Source organism: Myotis myotis, unplaced genomic scaffold (assembly GCF_014108235.1).
Source record: "Myotis myotis isolate mMyoMyo1 unplaced genomic scaffold, mMyoMyo1.p scaffold_m19_p_6, whole genome shotgun sequence".
NCBI classification, from domain to species: Eukaryota; Metazoa; Chordata; class Mammalia; order Chiroptera; family Vespertilionidae; genus Myotis; species Myotis myotis.
Window position 1 is genome coordinate 95280946 of NW_023416368.1, and position 27506 is coordinate 95308451.

General features: G+C 46.0%; 1 protein-coding gene and 1 pseudogene across 3 annotated transcripts; one reads left to right on the forward strand and one right to left on the reverse strand.

Moving 5' to 3' along the window:
• Nucleotides 1-420: 420 nt before the first annotated feature.
• GRM6 (glutamate metabotropic receptor 6) lies at nt 421-11787 on the reverse strand. 3 transcript variants are annotated; one of them, XM_036314116.1, is made up of 10 exons: nt 11275-11787; nt 9211-9427; nt 8775-8910; nt 7976-8130; nt 6758-6898; nt 6463-6663; nt 4682-4827; nt 3979-4602; nt 1412-1723; nt 421-729 (listed from the first exon to the last, which is right to left on the reverse strand). In XM_036314116.1, the coding sequence occupies exons 1-10, from the start codon at nt 11785-11787 to the stop codon at nt 532-534; spliced, it is 2643 nt and encodes an 880-aa protein (XP_036170009.1). In that variant the 3' UTR covers nt 421-531. The 3 variants fall into 3 exon arrangements, with proteins under 3 accessions (XP_036170009.1, XP_036170010.1, XP_036170011.1); XM_036314117.1 differs by having other exon boundaries at nt 3979-4587; nt 4667-4827; nt 11275-11725; XM_036314118.1 differs by lacking the exon at nt 6758-6898 and having other exon boundaries at nt 11275-11725.
• Nucleotides 11788-19392: 7605 nt separating this feature from the next.
• On the forward strand, nt 19393-19686 carry LOC118657999 (annotated as a pseudogene).
• The last annotated feature ends 7820 nt before the right edge of the window (nt 19687-27506 follow it).

Consider the following 27506-nt stretch of genomic DNA (forward strand, 5'->3'; position numbering starts at 1 on the left):
CCATCCTCTCTCACAGGGATCTCACCCAAGGCTCCATCTGCCTGTGCCAAACCCAGGTTGCTCAGTCTAGTATACAGATCCACAGATCTGGTTTTGTGGAAACTGTTCCTCCCCAACTCCAACCCAGTATTTCACTCTGGGGCCTGCACATTCTCACACAGGGCCCAGTCCCTATGTTCTAGTGGTTGAAGAAGGAGTGGAAATATCACTCACAATGGCCAAACCCAGGAAGTCATTGTGATCTCTCAACTTCAAACCAGAGAGTGTAAGTTGAGTCTCTCTCTAGAAATAGAAGCCTTGCCATGGCCATTTCCCACCATGGGTAGAAAGTCTAGTCTGCAGTGAGGAAATATGCCAACATGCACAGAAAAAAAGGGATAACATTGGAATGTGGGCAGGTCTTTCTGGAGGCCAGCCTCAAGATAGGTCCTGCTGGGCATAGCCTCCGTGGACCCCTTCTCTGATTCACTGCATGCCTAGACTCCTCACAATTCCCACTGTGAAGCAAGGGAAAGAAAAGAAGGCTTCTCACTACTTGGGGGCCTCTGTGTCCTCACCCTTGGGTGGGGATGCTGCTGTGGAGGTTGCTTTGAGACTCCGCTTCCGCTTCTGTACGTTCTGCTCCGGGTGGAACAAGATGACATAGGTTTTGGGTGCATAGAGCATGCCGAGGGACACCGATGCGCTCAGGCTCAGGGACACAGTCAGTGTGGTGGTTTGAATGTATATCTGAGACATGGAAAAAGGGACCAGGTGGGACTCAGCCCTGTTTTCTCTTACCCCCACCTCCACATAGCCGTGGAATGAGCACTTAGAAAAGGACAACTGCATAAGCAAAGGCCCTGTGGCATGAAGAAGGGATAGTCACAGTGTGGCTCCAGTGTAGGCAGGATGGAGGGTGAGTGACATGGCACTGAGTGGACCAGCTTCTGAGGGAAGACAGTTTTATTCACAGAAAGTGACACCTGGGGAAATGGTCCATATGGCTAAAAAAGTCTAGAAGATATTAATGAATGAATGGACATGGTTTCAAATGTACAAATGAATGAACAAACTGAGATTGAATAAAGGTAAAAGTGAGCAAACATATAGATGAATAAACAAATGTTCTATACAAATGAATAGATGAGTGAATAATGATCAAACAAATAGATCAATGGATCAGTAGATAGAAAGTATATGAAGTAATAATTAAATGAAAGATTAATCAATGGTTAGAAGTATGGATGAATGAATGGCTGAATGAACAAGCAGAGGGCAATTGAACATGTATTTAATTACAGGAATAAATCAACCAACGAAGCCGGGTTCATATGTGTAACCCAGCTCTTGGGACAATTGAGCCCTTCCTTCTGTGGCAGAAGGTAGGAAACAAATGAGGTAGAGAAACCAAGAAAAGACCCCAAATTACCTTTTCAGCTGACTGTGCAGTGCCAAAGAAGATAGGCACAAAAGCCAGCCAGATGATGCAGGTGGTGTACATGGTGAAGCCAATGGGCTTGGCCTCGTTGAAGGTCTCAGGCACACCACGGGCCTTGATGGCATACACTGTGCATGTGACCATGAGTAGGAGGCTGTAACCCAGGCAGCCGATGAGAGATAGATCTGACATGTCGCACTTGAGCACCCCTCTGGCTTGCTCTGGGTCCACCGTCCGCTGCTCCTCATAGTCGATCACGCTGTGTGGAGGCTGGGCCCCTAGCCATGCCATCACTCCCACCACCTACAGGAGACAACATCATATCAGGGACACACTAAAACTCGCCACCTACTGAGGACTCTGGCAGGTTAGGGTCCCCTGGAGGCTCCTGACCTACTGTGAGGGGATGCTTGGGTCTGAGAGAACCACTATGGAGAGAAGAGGGCCTTCCAGGAGGGGAATACTCAGGCCTGTGACATGGTCCAGTAGAGAGAAGGGGCTGCAGTGGAGGTATGTGCTAACAATGTCAGGGCTGGTTGGGTAAGGGGCCCCTGGACATCCTCTTCCTATATTCCAGCCATTACCAATGTCATTTACTGATCCCTGCAAGGTGCAGTAACTGCAGACAGAATCTGTGGAATTTTGATCCTGAATGTCTTCTCTATCTATAGAATGGGAATCATCATAATCTGTTTTAAGAAAATGATGCCAGCTTGGAGGGGGAATGGTGTATGTACCACTGGTTAAGGGCTAGACCCAGCAGAGATGTTCTCTCCTCACAACCATCCAGTAGGCAGTATCACCTTCAGTCTGTAAATGTGAAACACTAGCTTGTTTCTATATAGCAGCATGGCAAACCTATTTCCTGAGGACCCCCTTTCTTCTCCAGATCCAGAGAACTGTTGAACAGGATGTAATGAAATAATGTGTGAATGCACAATGCAGCCTAAATTGAAGAGGCCCTTAATGGAGAATTGTAAGGATGTTAGGAGTTGATGCTGGGCAGCTGGGAGGTTACCAGAGTAAGACACCGGTCCTAACAATGAGGAAATGGAGCTTCAATTTCCTCAATGACAGGAGATATAACTTTGAGCTAAGGGCAGCTGGGGAGCAGGAAATAAAACACCTGCATAAAGTCAGGACCCTGAAAGGGCTGCCCATACGTTCATTCCCTGCACAAGTGTGTCTGATTTAGGGGGAGGGTATAGGGAGGTGAGGTAGGTCTGTGCACCTGGAGCAGGGCTGTGTGATCCTGGAGGAGGGGATGCTTTATAATAATTTGTACAACCAGAAGGAACATCTTTTTTGTGATCCTCCCAAAGGCAGCAGCTTCATGAACAAGAGACTAATAAAATGTCATCCACTGTTCAAAAGGCAGCATGGAGGCTTTTCTTAGAGCAAGACTCCAGGTGGGGGACAAATGTTTCCCATGAGTAACTAATACTCAAGGCCTGTGATACGCAGGAGTAGCAAGCAAAATGTAGCTCACTGATTTTGCATCCCCGTAATTGATAAAGAATTAGGATCCAACACATGTAACTAACTCCTACAAAATTACAGAAAATGATCAAAGTATAGGAATAGGCATGCCACAGAAGAGAACACTGCAAAGGCCATTGTACTAGCAACGAAGTGAGGCAAATTGAAACAACAGTGAGATACCATTGGACATCCATCATTTTGGTATATAACCTAGTAAAACTGAAAGTATGCCTCTTGGAAAGGGTCCAGGGTTTCTGGAAATGATGGCATAATGTGGGGAGCCCCTGGGTGAGCTGGAGGCACTGATGTATTCTAATAAGCATCTTTGTCTTGTGTCATGGGGTTTTCAGGCAGAGAGGCAGTGAGATGCCTTTTCAGGATGAGCTGGGCACTGAGATTTTGGCCCTGCCTGGTAGAGGAGGCTCAAGCCCTGCATGTGCAGGAAGTGTCTTCCAGCTGCGAACTGCATGGACCGAGGCCTGTGGGTAGGAATGAACATGATACATGCATGGTTGGGTAGGGAGAAGGGCTCACTTGGAATGGAGAGCATGCTGTCCACCTGGCCCTGAGAACTGGGCTAGCTCTACAGTGTCACACAATGTCATACACACCTTTCTCTTAGTACTTTTCTCTTAGTACCCTTTGCACAGAAAACATCCAGGGCTTTCCCAGCCACAGAATCATTTTCAAAGCTGTGGAAAGACCCATAGGAACTCTGCTTTTGCTGCCCATACATCATGAAATTTGGCCATTTATGGAACAAGATGCTCCACTCCACAGTTAGGTACATTACTGAGGCCCTGAGCCTGTCACCAGGGACTGGGCAGCAGTAACTCCCTTTATGGAAACAGATTCTTTGCTTGTGGAAAATGTATCAGATATTTCTTTGCTTTATTTTTTATATGGGAACCCATTTTCCTTCCAGGATGAAGTGGAGGAATGGCTGCTCTTAACTGAGTTCTCCTCATAGGAGAAGGGCAGGGCCCTCTCTCCCAAGGCTAAATGTTTTTCCAAAACAGAAGAGTGACTCTCTGAGTAGAGGTCAGCGCCTCCCCATCTGGAGTCTGGGGACCAACCTGCACGGAGGTGAGGCCGAAGGTGATGACCAGCTGCGAGGTGGGGCTGATGAAGGGCGGGGGCGTGACAGAGCGCTTCCCCTGTTCGAAGATACGGTAGATGCGGTTGGTCTTGGTGAACAGGGCAGAGTAGCTGAGGGTGGTGCCCAGGCCGAGGAAGAGCCTCCGAGCAGCGCAGACGGCCGCCCCAGGCTCGGCCACCATGAGGAAGGTGATGGCATAGATGAGGAAGATGCCGGTGAGCAGCACGTAGCTGAGCTCGCGGCCCGAGGCGCGGACAATGGGTGTGTTGTTGTGCCTTACGAAGGTGGCCACCACTGCGGTGGTGGCCGTGATGCCCAGCACCGCCAGGAGGAGCGGTGGGGCGGCCCAGGGAGAGGCCCAGGTGAGGCGCACCACCGGTGTGGGGCGGCAGCCGGTGTGGTTGCGAAGGGGCCGCATGTCCCCTGGGCAGACCTCGCAGGTGAACTCATCCACCTGGAAATGGTACCCGTCGCAGGCCTCGCAGTGCCAACAGCAGGGCACGCCCTTCACCATCTTCTTCCGCTCCCCAGGCCTACAGGGGAGGCTGCACTGAGATGCCGGCACTTCCCATGGGTCTCCTGACCACTGCAGGGCGTCCATCTGCAACATGGGACACAGGGCCTTTGCCCTCCGCTGCCAGGACTGGCGGGCCCGCCTCCCACACCCCGAGGTCACTCACGTCCAGCCTGAGCGTCTCCGCCCACTGGCCCACGCTCTGGTATCCGCCACTGCCTGCACTGCCGTTGGACGCCTGGTACTGGAAGATGTCATATCTCCCGGGTGCATCTCCGTTCTCATTGAACATTACTGGGGTTCCTGCACTGCCTGGAGGGAGAGCCTGGCATCCTCAGTGGTTCTCCAGCCCATCCCAGCCAGCCTCCTGGAGAGGCCAAAGGCCCCGCCAGGATAAAGGAAGAGCTCAACATGCACACGCAAAGATGCTCAACATCAGGGAAATGCCGAGCAAAACTACAGTGAGATACCACCCCCTGCCCAAATATTAGAAAATACCAAGGATCAGCCAGGACACAGAGAAACTGGAACCTTATGTGTTGCTGGTAGGAACCTTGTGCAGTCAGGTGGAAAACAGTTTGGTGGATCTCAAACAGTATGGTAGAATTACCACATGACCCAGCAATTCCACTTCTAGGTATAAACACAAAGGAACTAAACACAGGAACTCAAAGAGACACTTGAATACTCATGTTCATAGCAGCATTATTCACAACAGCCCAAAGGTGGAAGCGACCATGCGTCATTGGGAGTTGAATGGATAAACAAAAAGTGTTTATCCATACAATGGAATATTAGTCAGCCTTAAAAAAGGAAATTCAGACACATGTACAACATGAATGAACCTTGAGGACATTGTGCTAAGTGAAATAAGCCAGTCACAAAAAGACAAATCCTGCATGATTCCACCAATATGAGGTATCTAGAACAGTCAAATTAATAGAGACAGAAAGTAGAATGGTGGTTGCCATGGGAGGGGGAACTGGAAAGTTGTTTAACAGGATAACAGTTTCTGTTTTGCAAAATGAAAAGAGTTTTGGAGATTGGTTGCATAACAATGTATATGACTACACTGTACACTTAAAAGTAGTTAAGATGGTAAATATACTATATTAAGCTATATGTATGTTACCACAATTATAAAAGAAAATAGAAATCTTAACTGTTCAGGTGAAAGGATGAGTTCAGACTTGAATAAAGGTCTGAGTGTTGACATAAAGTTTGTACTAATTTGGTCAGCTTTAATTCTCTCAGAGGCTTGTTCTGTTAGCTTGTAAGGTTGGTCTGGAGTGAAATTCAGCTGTGCTATTTAGCAGAGAGCGTGGCAAAGAGAAGATTCTCAATATCAGGTGGACGAATAGTTTTAATTTTCTAAAGGACAGTTATTGTACAAGAATTGTATCTCTCCCCACAAACCACAAGCACAGCCATGTCCATTGGGCCTTTTCAGAGCCATGACCATGTGCCAGGCCCTCTGCTGGTACAAGGGGAAACATCAGACTGGTTCCCAGTGCTCAGGCAGTGCAGGAGCTAATTGGGGCAGCATTTGGAAGCTCGAGACTCACAGTGAGCAGCATGTCCGTGTCATAGGCAGTGCCTCTTCACTGTATGCACTGTGCCCTGAGAGACCAGATGCCTTCAAGCTCTGTGCAGTGAAGGGGAGAGTTGTGTGTGACCTGCTGAGGGTTTCAGGCAGAAGGAATCACAGAGAAATTCACCAACACCAACATTTTTCAAGTTGGGAAAGGGGGTGCTGAAGCCTGAGAAAGGAGGAGTGTTAAAAAGAGGTCCTCATAACTTGGCTCAAGTCCCCAGCTCAAAGGTGCAGGTGCTCCCTATACCATGCTGCCTCTCCCATCCCTTTGCTCCCCACTCATCCACGTCCCACAGAGAAATCCATCTCAGGGACTTCCCCTCTCTCACATAGGAGTTCTGGCATCCACTCACCATTGAAGCGGACTGCCCGAATATACTGCAACAGTGTCCGCCCATCGGTGGGCTCCATTGCTGGGCACAGGCCTGTATGCCCAGGACAGAGCGCCTGGTGCATGCTGTGTAGGGCATGGGCAATGGCGTACACTGCGTCGATCACAAACTGCACCTTCCCCTCCTGTTCGTAGGTAGAGTCCCGGCCGATGCGTTCCTCACCTGTCCTAGGGATGCCCAGAGGAAATGCGCCTGGCCCCCAGATACCTAAACTGGCCTCCCACCTTTTCCATCACCTTCCTTGCCACACTCTCACCTGTGCATTTGCGGGTGGATTTGTCTGACTGGGTACCTGAGCTGGTCAGTTTGCAGTTAAAATTCTCTTCCCAGAACTCTGCAAACCAGATGTTCCGGCGGTTGTTCTCCAGGGAGCGTGTCATGAAGTACTGGTCAAATCCTGAGAGGGAGGGGGAGAAGGGTGGTAACCATAGCCAGCACAGTCACCCTGTGTCCCTTCACCAATTGCTCATTTTGCAGCTAGGAAGCGCCATTGAACCAACTTCTGGCCTGTGAGTTCAAAGACATCTGGGGACTCCAGGATAAAATTTGCATCCTGATGTAAACCTGAGCCTCACTACATGAAATACTTTTATGCTGCACATTCTTTCCTGGTTAGGATGCTGCTGTGAACATGTAGTGGGTGGAGCTTCAGCAGCCACTTTGTAAATATGATGCCACAAGCATGAAGCCACAGAGGGTGGTGAAACAGAAGGGAGGACAGAGCTCAGGGCTTTGAGAACATCATTGACTCACTGCCCCAAACCTGAAGTCTTGTGATGAAATGCTTTCATTGCTGAGACTCTTCTGGTAAAGAGTCTAGTTTGCCACTTGCAACTGAATGCATTCTAAAAAAACGCCTGCGGAAAGGATGTGAGGGTGAATATATACCCCAAGAGGTATTAGTGTGGGAGGCAGGGCTCAGTGTTATGAGGGTCCACACTTTACATATAGCCCTGAAGTCTCTCATCAAGTTATCTGCAGTTCATTCAGCCTTTGGGAAAATGAGCAATACTGTTGTAAAGTGGACATCCCTGCTAGATTCTTCCAGATATTCACAGATGGGATAGTGGGAAGGAAAAAGGGAGGGGCGGCCTCATTACTTTGAGCAACAGGACAGTAAGTCCCATCTCCTTGGTTTCTCTCCCACCCGCACCCTAAAATCATAATGCCTTCGACAGAATGAGGAATACAGGTGTTGAATTAAAAAATAAAACAAAACAAAAAACACAAACTAAAAAACAATTTTTTTACCCTGTATGGTGGCTGTGCTTTTCCTTATTTGCCAACTCATTCAAACACTACTGGGAGGGATGTATTTACAGAATCTCAGAATCATAGAACTTGGGAATCTTAGAAGGGACCTGGATCACAGTATAATTTTACCAATGGGGTAAATGAGTGCCTCAAGAGGGATGGTGGAAAAGGATGGGGTGGGGGTAGGGGACAAAGTGGAGGAGGTCATCCCTACACTCACCATCAATGGAAGCTCTTTTGGGCAGGATAGTGATAGCCCCCACTGCTACGTCCTCCAGGTTCAGGATGGGTGAGATCTTGGCTCCCCAGCTGTCTGAGCCAACCCACAGGAAATGGCCAGTCAGGTTGGCCTGGCGTGCAGCCTCGAGGACCCTCCTGGTATAAACACGGCTGAGGGTGAATAAAGTTCTGAGATCTTCCTTCAACTTACCTCTAGTCAGTTCTCATTCTTCTCTCTCCATCTATCTCATTCCACATCACTCATCATATCCTCAATGATCAGGAAAATGGAGCATAGAGTGTTTAGAACACTTGCCCTGGGCTTCTGAGGTGGTCAGGGGTCCAACCAGGCCCTGGTCTGGGCTTGCCCTCTTGCTCCATGCACTATGATGCACTTCACACTGCCTGGAAGTAGGGCCACCTTTCTCTTACAGAGCCTCCTGCTGGCCCTGCCCCAGGGCTCCTTCCCTTTTGCTCATTTTCTGCACTTAGATCTGCCCACAGGTTTCCCCACTATGAATTATAAAAACAGGCATGTATTCTTGTGTGTTTTCCTGGCTAGACTTAGAGCATCTCCTCTTAGAACAGACCAGGCAGAGATTGCAGCAGGAAAAGTGTGTGTGTGTGTGTGTGTGTGTGTGTGTGTGTGTGTGTGTGTGTCGGGGGGTGGGGGTGGGGGGGCACAAGAAAGAAGGAAAGGGAGGAAGAGAGGATGTGCATGTGGGGATGAGTGAGAAGACAAGGCAGGGCCTTCAAGGAGAGTATCCAAAGAATAGTGACTGAGGTTCCATCCATCCCACCTGATGTCATCCTCGTTGGCAAAGATGATGATGCCCCGAGCGTTGGGAGTCTCCATGAGTCGTCTGATAACCTTGTTGAATTCTCCTGGCTTCGGTTCTCTAGGAATCTTGATGGACTGGGCAATACAGACTCCCCCTGAGTGTCCAGGATGTCAAAGTCAGCTTTCATCCATCCCACCACTCACTGGGGCTGCCAGAGTACATGACTCTGCAGTGTGATCACTCAGGAGTCTGGGCCAGGGTTCTTCAGGGGTAAAGCCTAGCCTATGCCCCATCTACCAGGCCATGAGGCAGGATTGAGTCTTCCAAAGGAAAGGGGCGCTGATAGAAGACACATCCAGGCTCCCCACTATGGCCCCAGTGCCCCTATTTCACAGCCCCTGGTTCTCCCCTCTGTAGGTTCCTTGGTGCCTCTGGCTCTCCTGTCCCAACTCACCTGCCTCTCGGGAGATCTGCACAAAAGCTTCAACCCCACTCTCTCCATAGTTGCCCTCAGAGGCCAGTGTGGATACATAGTTCCATCCCAATGCCCGCACGATGTCCACCATGGCCTGGGCCTGGTAGGAATCAGGAGGCACCACACGGGAGAAGAAGTCGTAGCGTGTGGAGTCGCTGAGCTCAGGGGCTGTGGAGGCATAGCTGATCTGGGGAATCTGGAGGGGGAAAGAACACCTAGGCTGTGGAGAGAGGTTCAGTGACCGCAGGAAGGGAGGGCAATGGGGACTCAGGATGCAGGTGGGGGCACAGAAGGTTTGGGGTAGGGAGCTAAGAACCACTGGGAGTGGCAGAAGGTGTGGGGAAAGACCTGCATCTTGTGAATAGGTCAGATGAAATAGGGGAGGTATGAGGGTCTAGGGGAGTGGGCAAGGGCCACCACATCCAGTTGTGCAGGGTGTGTCTGAGCAAAGGAGTGGTGGGTGCTCAAGCCCAGCCTGCAGCCAATCTCGCCTCTAGGCACAGGCTGTGTCTGCCCTGGAGAAGGACATCTTTATCAGTCCCAGAGGAGACAAGTTTTCCTACTTCACACTAAGGGGTGGTCTGTGTGGGTGGGGGCAGCCCCAGGAGGGGTCAGAACAGACAAGAGAGCTAGTGAGGGACACTTGATTCAGGGCTAGTGTCTAAAATCTGTGGTTTCAGCACCACCTCAGTTCTGGGCTGAGCTGGCAGCATTGGGCCCTGGGCTCACAGGGTCCTGCTCATTCAGCTACAGTTCTCACTTGGACCCTGAAGGCCCTTGAGTTTGAGATGCTGCACCTGACCTAGAAGGAGAGACAGAAACCAGAGCTGCAGGCAGGGAAGGAGACAGAGCCTGCCCACAAATGTGAACATACATGAACTGGTGAGACAAAGACACCTCCCCCCCCCCCCCCACAACACTCTCTCTTTCTCTCTCTCTCTCTCTCTCTCTCTCTCTCTCTCTCTCTCTCTCTCGGCAGCCACACAACCTCCCTTGGTGCCATGTAGAAGGTGCATCTGTATGCTCTGCACCAACATTGCCATCCAGCAGAAACTGAGGTATGAGGGATTAAGTGGGTGCAGACGATGGAAGGGTCCCTGAGAAAACCTCCACCTAGTGTCATGGAGACTCAGAGAAACTCAAGAAACAGAGGGCCCCTGCCTAGCCAGATGGAAGCAAAGCCTTCCTCTTTTCTCAGAAAGATAAAAGGTCAGAGATAACCCCCCTCATGGAACCCCAGTAAAACTGTCCCAGAAGCCCTACCCCCAAGTGAATGTACAGAAAATCACCAACTCTACTGTAAAGGCCCCCCAATCCCTGATCCCTATGGCTCCCCAAGTCACTGACCCTCAGATTGCAAGGAAGGTGCTGCCTCCCACAGAAGACGGTTAGCAAGAGATGAGGGCAGGGCGGGGCCTGCCCAAGCTTCTCCTACAGGACAGGGCACTGCAGACGAAAGGAGAGTCCTCTGTGGCCCCTTTCAGAGGCCCCTTAAGAGACCTTTAGAGACAGCCATTTTGATATTGAATTTAAATGATGATCAGAGTAGAGGATCCAAGTACAGGTCCTTACAGACCTACCCACCCCCAGAGCAGCCAGGAACTTGTGCGGCTTGCCACACCGTTAGGAGGGCCCTAATTCCGGGAAAAACTTGCTCCTTGTCACCCAGAGCTCTCCACCAGGGTCCAGGGTCAGGACCTCCATGTATGGTTGTGCAGCGTATGCCCCAAACTAGGACACCAGCGGTGAAGTGGGGTCTAAAGTCCAGGGCGCCCTGCTGTCAGCTAGGGGGTTGGTTTCCTTATTCACACAGCGGGCTGTGTGGGGGCGGCAGCCGCTGGAGGGCGCCAGAGCAGACAAGGGAGGTTGAAGTGGTGGGGACCTGGCTCAGGCTGTGTCTGGCTGGACCCATAGGCTTCTTTTGAAGCAGTTGTTTGTCTTTGTGAATTGGAGTGACTTCTGCAAGGAGACTACACCTCCGCCACCCCAAGGGAAAGGATTGGACGGAGGGGCTGGATACCGAACGCGGCCAGCGGCCCTCACCGCAAACAGACGCAGCACGTTGGCGACCATGATGGAGACTGAGCTGGCCGAAGCTCCCACAACAGCCACCACGCGCTCGGGGGGCGCGGCGCGCAGCGGGGGGACGCCGCCAGGGCAGCGCACGGCTGCCTCCCCGCCGTCGCTGCGGCCACGGATCAGCGCCTGCAGGAAGCTCAGTGCCTGCTCCAGCGCGTACGTGTCCCGGGAGCAAGTGTCGAGCAGCCGCGCCCCCAGACGCACACCTGGCAGCAGCTCGGGGTCTGCGTTGATGCGGTCCAGCGCGTACAGCATGGCCTCCAGCCGATGAATGCCCTGCTCCTTCTTCAGCGGCCCACACGCCCTGCCCGCCGCACCCCGCGCGTGCACCGGGAACAAGCCGCCCAGCGTGAGGCCGCCCGCCAGGCGCACCGAGCCCGCCGCAGCAGCCGAGCCCGCCTGCGCCAGCATCAGCACCAGGATCGGTGGCAGCAGCGCCTGCAGCGGTGGATCCAGGATGCTCCGGGGCCCGGCCATTGGTTCCCCCGCTGCGGGAGGAGACCGGATGGACGGGGAGAACACGGAATCGAAGAATGCTCCGAGTGCCTGCCTGGCCGGGGAGAACTGGGGAGCCCCGGGAGCTAGGGAGAGGGAGGCGCCCAATAAATCTTGGCCGAGCCTATCAGAGAAGAGGTGGGATATCAATTCGGCACTGTCCCAGCCCCGCCCCCGCTGCTCTCAACACCAGTGAGTCTGAACCTTATCACAGGGGCCCCTGCCCGACCATTATCTCCAGCGCGCAAATCCTTCCCCTTCCCGATAGCCCTGGGCCACTCTTCCTGGGGCCCATCCCCAGCGCACCCCCAGGCCCGCCGCCTCTGTAGCCACACTCACCTGTGCCAGCCTCTGCCGGGTCAGAACGCAGCTGTGGCAGATGTGGAGGAGAGAGAGAGAGAGAGAGAGAGAGAGAGAGAGAGAGAGAGAGAGAGAGAGAATATTTAAGGATTGTGGGGAAGGGATGAGAGGCTGTTCTGAGGGCAGAGACCCGTCCTGAGCAGGGATGTGCGAAGAACTGGATCTCTCCACATCTTTCCCTCCCTCTCCTATTCCCTGGGTCTGTTTCTTTCCTGTCTTTGGATGTGTGTTGTCTACCTGACTCTCTGACTGTCTTTCTCTCCGGCTGTCTCTGACACACACTGTCCTCTGTCTCTGGTCTCGTTGCTTCTCTATTTTGGTCTCTACTTTTCTGTCTCTCCCATTCTCTTTTCCCTTTCCGTCTCTCTGCCAATTTTTCTGTATCTTTCTTTGTCTCTCTCTGTCTCTTATCCTTTTTTCTATCTCTTTCTCCCTTTCTTTCCTGACCACCAGTCTTTTGACTCCAGCTGCCTAAGGTACTCCCCAACTTTCTCCTTGCAAAACCCTGCAGTAAACTCAGGAGTAGAAGAAAGGAGCACAGTGAGCTGAGTGGACCTGCACAGAAAGAGGGAGAATAGAGCTGGGCAGGAAGAAGCCATGAGCAAGCCAACCTTTAATATTTTTAAATTATGTTTTTATTGATTTCACAGAGAGGAAGGGAGAGGGAGAGAGAGATATAGAAACATCAGTGATGAGAAAGAATCATTGAGTGGCTGCTACCTGCACACCCCCTACCAGGGATGGAGCCCACAACCCAGACATGTGCCCTGACCTGGAATCTGGTTCATGGGTTGACACTCAACCACTGAGCCACACCAGCTGGGTACAAGCCAATCTTTAATATTAGCAGGGACTCTGCTTAACATACCCTCAACAACCTTGCAAAGAAGAGACTTTTACCATTAGCCCCATTTTGCAGATGAGAAAATAGAGACCTGAAAAAATTAAGTGACCTGCGCAAGGTCACACGGTTGGGGTGTGTCAGCAGCAGGATTTGCACCCAGCTTAGTGTGAAACCACCAGCCTGCAAGCCTCTGATGGAAGAAGGGGACAGGCCAGCTTGCCCTGCAGCTCACACTCCACCTTTTGCAGCTGATAAGGGAGCCCTAAGGAGTTGTTCTGTCATTTATAAAGCCTTCCTGTCTCTGGGAGCAGTGACTCACACCATATGAACTTGAGTTTCCCCATCTCATCTTTGAGGGCCAAAGGTGAGAGGGCTTGGTCAAAAGATACTTGTACCATCATCCCTGTCTGAGGTCCCAGATTTGGCTCTCTGAGGCCAAGAGGGCAAAGCATCCTGGAGACAGGTGGTGAGCTCTCAGCCCCAGAGATTAGCGGGCTCATCCTGCAGGGCCTGAGCTGGCTCGGGTTCCATTAGACAGTGTGGATTAGGGCGGCCACAGGGATTTGGTCAAAGCTGGCAGTGGGAGCAAGCAAAAGCCATGTCACCCTTCTCTCTTCCCCCAACACATATAGTATCTGTTTCCAGAGCTGTCCTGGCACCTCTCCCTGGAGGCCCAGATCAAGTGTGGCTTTACATATTTTAAAAGTTGGGAAGGATGGGGCATTTACTGTACAAATCTGGTGTTTGAGGTGTATGGGTTGGCAGCTGGGCTCGCACAGTCCTTTATAGCTTTTCCTGGCTCAGGACTTTTCAGACAGGGCCACAGCTGACATCACAGAGCACGTTCCGAACTCACAGGATCAGAACATCCCTGTGGCTCCTGAGTGAAGATGGAGCAAGCAGGGGCAGAATCCTTCACAATAGTGCAAGAAGAGGTTGAGAGGATCTGACCAGTATGCTGGAGGTAAAAGAAAGAGAAGTAAGTGGGTTCCTGGCATGGGAAGAAGTAGCTATGAGGCGAGGGAGAAGAAGGCACCATAGTTCAGCACCTGGGAGAAGGGGCAGCATCCCTGAGAATGTGGGGACCAGGACCTGGACAGGGCAGAACCATGAAGAGCAGAAACCAAGAGTTTTATTTTGGACACAGGAAAGCCTAGAATCTTATTTGAGATTTGAAGGGATATGTTAAGCCTATGGTTGGAGTTATGAGTCTGGAACTGAGGGAAGAGGCCAGGGTGGGAGATAAAGCTGAAGTAGCAACAGTGAGTGTGTGGGAGTTAAAGTGTTGGGATGAATAAGCTCACCTGTACAGAGGGTGTGGACAGAGGGTGAGGATGGAGCTCCAGGCATCCCAAGTCTCAACCAGGAGTTTGAACAAAGAGTGGCTACTGGAAGGGGTGGCCAAGGAGGTAGAGCTCCGATGGAGAGTGAGCGGCACAGTGGCCAAAAAACAGGATTGAGGAAGGGAGGAAATTTATCACAATTAATTCAGCCCCATGCAGTAGCAAATGATCATTGTTCACCTCACGCAGATGAGACAACTGAGGCAGAGAGGTGTGGCCACTCCCCCAAGGCCACACAGCACAAGGGGCATGGGACTGCTCAGACAACCTGAGGTTAAAAAAAACCAAAACCCTCAATAACCTTCACTGCTGAGTCTATGATTTCGGCTCTAGCTATTTCAATGGCCAAGATTCAATTAAATTAAAAGCCCAGGGCTGCTGCCTGCTGTATGCTTTCCACATTTCTAATCCCAGAGCTGGATGTTAAATATATATTTTTAGACTAGCCTCCAATTTAACAGCCACATGATTTTTATTACACAATTTGTTGGGGAGCACAAAAGACTTGGTTGGAAAGTTGTAAGGAGGACATTCTGCGAAAAGGGAAGTGTGTGGAAGGCCGCCTGCCCTGTTTATCAGAATTCTGACTTAGGGGAGATTTAGGGGAGTGTTGAAAGCGGCGCCCCTAATTATTCCTTGACCTTTCCAAACAAGCCTGTGCATAGGCAGACCCCGGGTGTTTACTGGAATCCTTATGCTTAACCCCTGGATGCCCTTGCCTAGAGGAAAATGTAAACACATGTGTCCTCCCAAGATTACTCACCTACTGATTGTATCTAAAGATAAAAATTCCAATAAAAGGCTAAGGAGGCAGGCAATCAGGCCATCCCTAAGCCTTCTCTTTCACAGTGAAACTATGTCCGAGTAATCTGTTCATCCATTATTCAGGGGCTGCTGGTCTGCCCAGGCAACAATTAACTGAAAACCACATGTTCTTGCGTTTATTTAATGGTGAGTTTCCAAACTCCTGGGCCCTGGATTGGGTTGTTATATACATTCCACCTACTCTTGTTTAGAGTCTGGGACAGTTTTGTGAGAGAATGGTGCACGTGGCATGGTTTCTGGCACAATGATGTTCAAAAGCATGGTATCAGTACCCGAGAATGTCTCTCACCCCTCCCTGAATGTCCTGCCTTTTGGACAAATGCAAGGCATGGGTGACTTAAGAAGCCTGCCACCCTCTTGCTGCCCTGCCACACCTGGTTCTCACTGGCGCCTTCACCTAACCACCCCCTACACCAGCCGTGGGCAAACTACGGCCAGCGGGCCGGATCCGGCCCGTTTGAAATGAATAAAACTAAAAAAAAAAAAGACCGTACCATTTTATGTAATGATGTTTACTTTGAATTTATATTAGTTCACACAAACACTCCATCCATGCTTTTGTTCCGGCCATCTGGTCCAGTTTAAGAACCCATTGTGGCCCTCTAGTCAAAAAGTTTGCCCACCCCTGCACACACACACACACACACACACACACACACACACACACTCCAGGAACACACCAACACACCCTCTGCTGATCCCAAGGTCTCCACAGCAACAGGATGCACCAGAGGGAGAAGACTGTCCCCAAGCCCCAACATCACCTCCCTCCATGCTTCCTGTTTGTCTCTGACCCCAAGGGATAGCTTCTCTCCTCCATGGGCCAGTGTGTCTCACCAAGCAGTCACTAGAAACCTGCAACTTGCTTATTTTGAACTTGTAGTTTTTGAGCTCCTAAGGATACCAACTCTGAATTCCTTTGGAAGCAAGTGTCTTTCAGCACGTATATGAGTCAGCTCCACTGCCATAATCAAGTGTCACAGACTGGGAAGCTTAAACACAGACATTTATTGTTTCACAGTTCTGGAGCCTAGAAGATGGGAATCAACATGCTGGCAGAGTTAGAACTCCTGTGAAAAAAGAATTTAGTCCGATACAGAAGTCCCAGAGACATATGAAAACATACTCAAAGTCACTAATCATCCCAGAGATGCAAATCAAAACAACAATGAGATACCATCTCACACCTATCAGAATGGCTACCATCAACAAATCAACAAACAAATGCTGGCGAGGATGTGGAGAAAAAGGAACCCTCCTGCACTGCTGGTGGGAATGCAGACTGGTGCAGCCACTGTGGAAAACAGTATGGAGTTTCCTCAAAAAACTAAAAATGGAACTCCCATTTGACCCAGTAATCCCACTTCTAGGACTATATCCCAAGAAACCAGAACATCGCTATGTTCATAGCAGCACAATTTACAATAGCTAAGATTTGGAAACAGCCTAAGTGCCCATCAGCAGAAGAGTGGATTAGAAAACTGTGGTACATCTACTCAATGGAATACTATGCCACTATAAAAAAGAAGAAACTTTTACCATTTGCGACATCATGGAGAGCATTATGCTAAGCGAAATAAGCTGGAGAAAGATAAATATCACATGATCTCACTCATATGTGGGATATAATGATCAACATAATTTGATGAACAAGAATAGACACAGAGACAAATGGTAGGAGGCGGGGGGTTAGAAAGCAACCAAAGGACTTGTATGCATGCATATTAGCATATCCAGTGGACACAGGCACTGGGGCAGTGGGGGCTTGCCTGGGGTGGGAATGGCTGGTGGGGGATGGCAGTCAATTGGGGAAAAAGAAGACATATGTAAAACTTTAGACAATAATAATAAAAAAAGAATTTAGTCCAGATCTCTCTCCTTAACTTGTAGATGACTGTTTTCTCCCTGTGTCTCCATATGGTTTCCCTCTCTGTACTTGTCTGTGTCCAAGTCTCCTTATATGGACACTAGTCATATTGGATTCAGGTCCACCCTAATGATGTAATCTTACCCTGATTATCTCTGTAAAGACCCTATCTCCAAATAAGGTCACATTCGGAGGTCTTACAGGTCAGCACTTCAACACACAAACCAGCCTATAACACCACATAAAAGCCAGTGAGCTTTTGCCCAAGACTGCTATGTTACCATAATAACTGGTCATGGTATGAGGTGACAGAGGTCAGAGCAAACACTGAGTGTGCACTCAGTCCACTCCAGTCTAGCTTGAGCCAACAGTCTGACCCTGGAAACTCTGGCACCACCAGAACAACCTGAATAGGTAGGGCCTATTCCTCTCCACTGACCACCAAATGCAAAGCATTGTTGAGATTGAAATATGAAGTATAATTGAAAGCAACTATTGCAAAATCCTGACGTTCATATTTGGTTAAGTAAGTGACACATAGAAATCTTTGGAACTTGTATTAAAATATGTCTCTCTTCCTGCCCTGGCTGAGTGGCTCAGTTGGTTGGAACATCGTCCAAAATGTTGCAGGTTCAATTCCAGTTCAGGGCACATACCTAGGTTGCAGGTTTGATCCCCAGTCAGGATGCCTGGGATGTGCAGGCAACCAATTGAAGTTTCTCTCTCACATTGATGTGTGTGTGTGTGTGTGTGTGTGTGTGTGTGTGTGTGTGTGTCCCAGTATCTCTCTCTCTAAAAAAAAATCAATAAACATATCCTTTATGCGTATTTTTTTAAAAATGTCCTCTTCCTAAATTACACATGGTACAGTTTTGCCTATTTGTGACATTATGTAAGTGGAGAGGGAGTATTTTCAAAAGGAAAAACTTAAAGTAAATTTGATTACATCTCCAATCTGGTGAGGATTTTTAAAAAAAGGCTTTTGGGATCAATAAATGACCCTGAATGTCCTGGTGGGCCCATGGAATCATAAGGGTCCTTATAAGAGAGAAGGTGATGTGAATATGTTAAATTCTGGTTTTGAAGATGCAGAAAGGAGCCACAAGTCAAGGAATACCACTCTAAAACCTGGAAGAGACAGGGAAATGGCTTCTAGAGTCTTCTAGAGTCTCCTAAGGGGGCACTGTCCCCAGTGAAACTGATTTCAGAACTTTGTAAGAGAATAAATGTGTGTTGTTCTAAACTAAGTTGGTGGCAATTTGCTATACCAGTAGTAAAAAGCGAATACAGGCCAGGCAGTAACATATTAGGCTTTGCAGACCTTATAGTGTCAGTTGTAACTATTTAACTCTGCTGCTGTGACATGAAAACGTTCACAGACAACCTCCAGGGCCAGACTCAGGGTCGTAGAGGAATTGAAACAAGCCACAGGTGGGTTGTGTGAGTGGGATTTCCATTCTTAGTATTAACTTAGGTCAGGAACCCCAACTACTACACCTAAATTGGGGCCTGGAGGGCATGCTGAAACCTCTGCAAAACTGAGGGGGTGGGGCGGAGAAAACTGGCATGGCAGGGCTGTGGGTAAAAGACAATTTTTTCAATAAATGATGTGGGAAAATTGGTTGTCCATACAAAAATGAATGGAACCTGAACTCTACTGATTCCATATGCCAAAACCAATTCTAGATGCATTATTGGCCTACATGGGAAATTCAGACCAATAAAATGGGTAAAAGATTATAAATGAGACTATTTCATCACCTTAGGGAAAGATGTGTTAAGATGATGCCCAGCCAGCAGGGCTCAGTGGTTGAGCGTCCACCTATGAACCAGGAGGTCACAGTTCATTCTGGTTGGGGCACATGTCCGGGGAGGGAGAGGTTTGCGAGGTCAATCCTTAGTAGGGGACATGCAGAAGGCAGTTCTATCTTTCTCTCCCTTCCTCTCTGAAATCAATAAAAAAATTTGAAAAGATGGCCCTAATCAGTTTGGCTCAGTGGATAGAGCATCAGCCTGTGGACGCAAGGTTCGATTCCAGTCAAGGGCATGTACCTTGGTTGCGGGCACATACCCAGTAGAGAGTGTGCAGGAGGCAGCTGATCGATGTTTCTCTCTCATTAATGTTTCTAACTCTCTATCCCTCTCCCTTCCTCTCTGTAAAAAACCAATAAAATATATTTTAAAAAATTTGAAAAGATGAACACAAAAACACTAACAATAAAAGAAAGAACTATAATTTGACAACTTTAAAATTAAGAGCTTTATCACAAGATAAGAGGGTGGGAGAAGCAGGTCAGGCAGCCCAGGTTCACAAAGGCTGTTGGTGCCCCATGGCCCGCAGGCACCAGATGCCCAAGGAGGTCAGCTTGCACAAGGGGGTCGTAAAAGAGGAGCCCAAGAGGAGACTGTCAGCTAAACCTGTTCCTGCAAAATGGGAATGAAGCCAAAAGAAGGTGCAAGAAAAGGATAAACCTGCAGACAAAGAGGTGCAAACAGAAGGGAAAAGGGGAACAAAGGACGAACAGGCCAAAGTGGCCAACCAGGAATCTAAAGAAGATCTACCTGCAGAAAATGGAGAAATTAAAAATGAGGAGAGTCCAGCTTCAGATGAAGCAGGAGAAAGAGAAGCCAAGTCTGATTAATGTCATATGCCATGTCTTACCAGTGGTCCTTGTCTCCCTTTTTGTACAATCCAGAGGAATATTTTTATCAACTATTTTGTACATGCTAAAATTTTAGTAGCTCTAGAAACATTTTTAAGAATGAGGAAATTCCACCTCATCCCATTTTTTTTTTTTAAAGGGTAAATTCTTTTTCTAAAGAGCTGAAATCATTTGCTGGTTGTTTATTTTTTGGTACAACCAGAAAATAGTGGGATATTGAATATGGGAAGTGTTGATTGTCCTGGGTATCAGTTTGATATTCATTCCACAGATGTGGGTAGTTTTTATATCCTATAATACAAAGCATACTAAATGGCAATTTGGAGTCAGTCGTGTATTTAACATGTCTTGAACATTTTAAATTACTTCTATTCCCATGTTTTTGGTAGAAGTGTTTCCTAAAGAAAACCACTCCTTGATCTTGGCTTTCCCTGTCAGAATTTTTTGCATCTGTGACATCTTTGGTGTGGTAGACCAGTTTTTCTAGTAACTTTACGTGCAGGGAAAGACTGAAAATTTGATTATGTAGCATATATGACATTAAATTGTGAATTAGTGGGGCTGATGTAACAGCATATCAACATTTGAAGTACTTACTACTCTATGAAGGAAAATTAGTCTCCAAATTTTAAGCTGGAAAGTCACTGGAATAACGGTTTAGAAAAGAATCACAACTACATGACTATATTTTTGATATGTATGTTAGGAATTGAAATCTCTGTGTACATATCCTCAAAACAAGCAATAAATCTCAATTATGAAAGGAAAAAAGATAACAAGAATAAAGTATTGATGATTATTGAAGCAAGATGATAGTTTTTATATTATTTTCTCCAGAAAATAAAACAAGAGGAGATAATAACAAAAAGAAAGTGAAAAGGCAAGCCACAGAGTGGGAGAAGATATGTATAACTCATATAAACAACAAAGAACTAGTTCCTAGAAGGTAGACAGTACCTCTATGAATCAATAATAAAAAGACAAATTACACATTAGAGAAATGAGCAAAAATATTTGATAATCATTTCACAAAACAAGATATCAAAATATTAATTATCATATGAAAATATAGTCAATCTCATTAAAAATTAAGGAAATTTAAATTAAAATCATAATGAGCAGTGAAGTTTCACTGGTATCCGAAGATTCCATATGTTAAAGCAGATGGGGAATAATAGGAATTCCACATGACTAGTAGAAGGGATAAATTGGTATAATCCTCACAGTGGTTCTCAACCTTCCTAATGCCGCAACCCTTTAATACAGTTCCTCATGTTATGGTGACCCCCAACCATAAAATTATTTTTGTTGCTACTTCATAACTGTAATTTTGCTACTGTTATGAATCGTAATGTAAATATCTGATATGCAGGATGTATTTTCATTGTTCGTGACCCACAGGTTGAGAACCCCTGCTCAAGAACATAGTTTTGCATTAGAACTGAAACTTGCATTATGTATAATATTGAAGATATACACACAGTATTTCTCAATAAATATATTCCATGGAGAAGTAAATGCATAGATGTATGCACAAGAATATTTAAAGTTCCATTATTCATTAGAGAGAGAAAATTAAAACAAATCAAAAGTGCATTAACAGTAGAATGAGTAAATAACTTTTGGTATACTTGTATATTTATGCATTGGAATGGAATATTATACGAAAAAGTGAGTGAACCAAAAACATACATAATGACACAGAGTAATCGTACATATTGTTGACACTGTGATTTCATTTTATACAGTACCCATAAACAGGCAAAGTAAATCTTAGTGTGTATACATGTATACTTCAGTGGTAAAACCACAAAGAAATGCAAGAAAAAATTGTCTTAGGGAAGTGGTTTGTTAGGATGCTTATGGGTTGTTGGAATTATACCAGTGTTTGATTTATACTAATGCATTAAACTTCATATTTATGATCTTGCATTTTAAAAATGTACGTGTTATGCCCTAGATTGTGTTGCTTAATGGTTGGAGCTTTGGCTTATGCACCAAAGGGTCTCAAGTTCAATTCCTAGTCAAGGGTATACACCTGGGTTGCAGGTTCAGTTACTGGCCCTGGTTGGGGTATGTGTGAGAGGCAACCAATTAATGTGTCTCTCTCACATCAATGTTTCTCTCTTACTCCCCCCCTCTCTCTCTTACTCCCTTCCACCGTTCCACTCTCTCTGGAAATCAAGGGAAAAAATATCCTCAGGTGAGGATTAACAACAACAAAAATGTATGTGCTATTTTTCACAATTAAAATATTTTAAAACATGAAAAAGGTAGAACAATTAGCAAAAGTAAGACATGAGATCTAAATTGGAATATGTTAGTAATTAAAATAAATGTAATTGGACTAAATGCTTCAGTTAAAAGACAAATTTTTCAGTTTGGGTAAAACAAAGTCCAGTTTTAAGATGCTTATAAGAGACACACATAAATATAAGGGTACAAAGCTGTCATTATTTGACCTATCTTGTGATTTCTTGGAAGACCCCACTTGAAAGAATTTCCTTTATTTTACCTGATTTAGTGCTTAACTAGTACTAAAAGTCCCTCCCCGGAGGGCATTTGTAAAAAAATCTGTAAGCTGACTAAGGGGATGGATAACAGTTGGTAGAAAAAAATAGACAACTGCAAAAACTTGAAAGAAAAAGCTGACAAATGAGATATCCACTGAAGTTTTGAAAGGCTTTGACAAACTCCGTGGACTCTAGAAGGCTAGACACATGCATAGCTTGTGCTTATACTCAGAAAAGATACAAGAAAGCCCTCTCTCACTCTGGCTGACCTTTAGGCTCTATAGAAGTAGGAAGTAAAGGGAATGGCACAGTTGTCAACTGCCTAACTGAGTGTTGAAGTCATGCCCCTTGGCAAGGACTGGAAGATTTATCAGTTCAAAGCCTCTAAATATCCAATCATCATCAGCTGGCCACTATGCTGGCCAACACACAACAAAGAATAAAGACTGCATAGAATTAGTAAAAAATAGTTATTAAATAAACAAACACAAACAAAAACATTTAGGAAGGAGAAAAATCTAATTCCAAATTATAATATGTTAAATATCAAATTTTTAACAAAAAATCATGAGGCATGCAAAGAAACAAGAAATGGCCCAGTTACAAGAGAAAAATAAAAGCAATTGACTGAATCTGTTTCTGAGAAGCACAGATACTGAAATTTCTAGACAAAAACTTTCTCAGTTATTTCAAATATGTTAAAAGAGCTAAAATAAACCATATATAAAAACTAAAGGCAAACATGACAATGACTGTCTCATTAAACAAAGAATGCCAATAGAGAGATCAAAATTATAAAAAAGGAAATAAATACAAAATCTGGAGCTGGAATGTACAATAATGAAAAGAAAATATTCACTAGAGGGACTCAAGAGCAGAGTTAAAGAAGTAGAAAAAAAGAATCAATAAACTTTCAGATAGGACCATTGAGATTACCCAATATGAAGAAAAAGAGAAAAATGAATAGAGCTCTAGAGATTTGTGTACCATGAAGTAGACCAACATGTAAGATAAATGAAAATACCACATACCAAACTTATGAGATGCAGAAAAAGTAGTGCTTAGGGTAAAACTTATTGTTATAAATAACAATTTAAGAAGAAGACAAGACTTCTGATCAAAATGGCAAAGTAGGTATATTCTGTGCTTGGCTCCTCCCATGACCACGTCAAAATAACAACTAAATTATAGAACCACCACCCTTGAAGACTAGGTGATCAGAATTCCTATAACTAATATATGAAGAAGAAGCCATGTTGAGACTGGTAAGGGGATGGAGACACAAAACAAACTGGTCCTATATCCACACATATAGCTCAGTTGGTTAGAGCATCATCTCAATATGCTAAGGTTGTAGGTTCGATCCTCAAACTGGCACATACAAGAATCAACCAATTAATGCACGAATAAGTGGAACAACAGATCTCTCTCTCTCTCTCTCTCTCTCTCTCTCTCTCTCTCTCTCTCTCTCATCAATAAAAAATTTGGGAGGAATATCTCAGTTGCAGAGATCTTTTTTTGAGGAGTCCCAGACCCACATGAGGCTCCCCAACCTGGACCACCAGTGCTGAGAAGAGCAGTCCCCCAAACATCTGGCTGTAAAAATCAGTGAAGATTCCATCCGGTGAGACAAAAGACTACTGGAGTCTCGGGAATTCTTTTTAAAGGGCCTGTGCATGGACTTACTTACTGATGAACTTACTGGCTCTGAGCTCCAGCACTAGGGTAGCAGCTTGAAAAGAGGAGAACATAAGAGGAGGAAATAAATTGTCTGGCTTTAGGGGAAGGGCTGGAGGGGCCACTCTGGCCAAGACAGAAGTGCTGCCTGGCACTATTGTTCCTTTGTTGACCTCCTCCCCCATCCAGCCTGCAGGCACAGGCAGCTGCCAAATTAGTGTTTCCATCAAACCTGCCCTACCCTGATGATTCCCTAAGAACCCACCTCACCAAACTTCTGCACAGGCTCTTTCAGCAGCTATTACACATAAGCAACCAGCCTCAGCTCACACTGTGGACCTCCCTAAAATGTCTAAAAGAAAATTACAGGGAGGCAGTGGATGGCTTCAACGTGCCCTGTACTCTTGCTAGTGGCCCCAGCCTGGCACTAATGGCAACTAGGCTCATTTCATAGTATGGCCTCTCCCAGGTACCTCCACGATCAGCACAGGCAGCTACCAAGTACAGATCACTTTGTGACTTCTACCAGATATCCCAGGGCTGAGCACAGGCAGCAGCTAACCTGGGCCTGCACTAGAGTCCCTAGCAAGAGACCCAATACCAGCTACATAAGGGTAGATTCAGCAAGCACTAGAGCTCCACTAAGGTGAATCCCATTTTGTGGGGTCAGTTCCCAAACAACAGATAGTCTGCTATAGTCATGGCCAGTCTTCACAGCCAGTCAGCTTGAGGATCAACCTCAGCCACTGTTGTGCCAATGGCTATTCAGTAGTGCTTACATGAGGGATACCCCTGGAGTATGCATCTCAGGGAGACTAAGCCACTGGGCCCCACAGAAAATCTACTATATAAGGCCACCCTGCCAAGGTGGCCTAAAATGTAGAAGCAAACACAGGGAGGCAGCTAAAAAGAAGGGATAAAGACACATTGACCAAATGAAAGAACAGGATAAAGCTCCAAAAAAAGATAACTAAAAAAAGAAAAAGAAAAGGATGCAATAAATCTATCAAATGCAGAGTTAAAAACACTGGTCATAAGGATGCTCAATGAACTTAAAGGAAGAATAGATGAACTTAGTGAGAACTTACACAAAGAAATAAAAACCATGAAAAAGAACCAGTCAGAAATTAAGAATACAATATTTCAATGATCAATAACTATGGAAGAAATTGAAGCAGTCATCAAAAAGCTTCCAACAAATAAAAGCCCGGGGCCATATGGCTTCACAGGGGAGTTTTACAAACATTCAAGGAAGAACTAAAACCTATCCTCCTCAGACTATTCCAACAAATTCAAGAGGAAGGAACACTTCCAAGCACATTCTATGAAGCCAGCATCACCCTAATACCAAAACCAGGTAAAGACAACAGAATGAAAGAGAATTACAGGCCAATATCCCTCATGAACATAGATGCCAAAATCCTCAACAAAATCTTAACAAATCGGATCCAGCAGTACATCAGAAAGATCATACACCATGACCAAGTAGGATTTATCCCAGGGATGCAAGGATGGTACAGTGTCCGCAAATCAATAAACGTGAAACATCACATAAACAAATTGAAAGAAAAAAACCACATGGTCATATCAATTGATGCAGAAAAAGCATTTGACAAAATCCAACACCCATTTTTGATAAAAACTCTCATCAAGGTGGGAATAGAAGGATCATACCTCAACATAATAAAAGCCATATATGGCAGGCCCACAGCCAACATCATACTCAACGGACAAAAACTAACACCATTTCCCCTAAGAACAGGAACAAGACAGGGATGCCCACTCTCACCACTCCTGTTCAACATAGTCCTGGAAGCATTAGCCATTGCAAGTAGACAAGAAGAAGAAATAAAAGGCATCCAAATTGGAAAAGAGGAAGTAAAACTGTCCTTATTTGCAGACGACATGATATTATACATACAAAACCCTAGAGACTCCATCAAAAAACTACTAGACTTATTAAATGAATTTGGCAATGTAGCAGGATATAAAATTAACCCCAAGAAATCGGAGGCATTTCTATACACCAATAGTGAACTTTCAGAAAGAGAGATTATAAAAACAATCCCATTTACCATCGCACCAAAAAAATTAAGCTACCTAGGAATAAACTTAACTAAAGAGGTAAAAGACCTCTACTCAGAAAACTACAGAACGTTGAAAAAAGAGGTAGAGGAAGAATTAAACAGATGGAAGAACATACCGTGTTCATGGATTGGTAGAATCAACATCATTAAAATGTCCATACTACCCAAAGCAATCTATAAATTCAACACACTTCCCATTAAAATACCAACGGCATACTTCAGAGATCTAGAACGAACTCTCCAAAAATTCATCTGAAATAAAAAAAGACCCCGAATAGCTGCAGCAATCCTGAGAAAGAACAAAGTAGGTGGGATCTCAATACCAGATATCAAGCTGTATTACAAAGCCACTATTCTCAAAACTGCCTGGTACTGGCACAAGAACAGACATATAGATCAATGGAATAGAATAGAGAGCCCAGAAATCGGCCCGAACCCATATGCTCAATTAATATTTGACAAAGGAGGCAAGAACATACAATGGAGCCAAGATAGTCTCTTCAATAAATGGTGTTGGGAAAATTGGACTTTGAATATTTCTTGCCACTCCCTTCTGTCCTGCATAGTTTCTATTGAGAAATCAGCTGAAAATCTTATGGGTACTCCCTTGTAGGTAACTAACTGTTTTTCTCTTGCTGCTTTTAAGATTCTCTCTTTGTCTTTTGCTCTTGGCATTTTAATTATGATGTGTCTTGGTGTGGTCTTCTTTGGATTCCTTTTGTTTGGGGTTCTCTGTGCTTCTTGGACTTGGACTTGCTTCTTTCACCAGGTGGGGGAAGTTTTCTGTCATTATTTCTTCAAATAGGTTTTCAATATCTTGCTCTCTCTCTTCTTCTGGAACCCCCATAATTCAGATGTTGGTACGCTTGAAGTTGTCCCAGAGGCTCTTTACACTATCCTCATATTTTTGGATTCTTTTTTCTTTTTGCTTTTCCGGTTGGGTGTTTTTTTGCTTCTTCGTATTTCAAATCTTTGACTTGATTCTTGCGATCCTCTAGTCTGCTGTTGGATCTCTGTATAATATTCTTTATTTCAGTCAGTGTATACTTAATTTCTAGTTGGTCCTTTTTCATATCCTCGAGGGTCTCACTAAATTTATCGGCAGTTTCTAGAAAATTCTTGAAAAACCTTATAACCATGGTTTTGAACTCCATATCCAGTAGTTTGCTTTCCTCCATTTCTTTCATTTGTGACCTGTTTCTTTGTCTCCGCATTTTGATTTCCCTGTGTTGATAGAGTGGCTTTCTGTGCTAGGTGTCCTATAGGGCCCAGTGGCTCAGCCTCCCCAATTACCTGAGGTAGACACTCTTGGTGAATCCCTTTTGTGGGCTTTATACACAGTCTTGTTGTAGTTAAGGATTGATTGTTGTAGGTATCACTGGGAGGAATTGACCTCCAGGCCAATTGGCTGTGAGAGTCAGCTGTGTCTACAGTGAGAGAACTTCTGTGCTGGAGGCACCTTTATGGGGCAAGACTTGCTTCAGTGAGGCTTTGGTGCTCACTGAGTCTGCCCCCTGAGTGT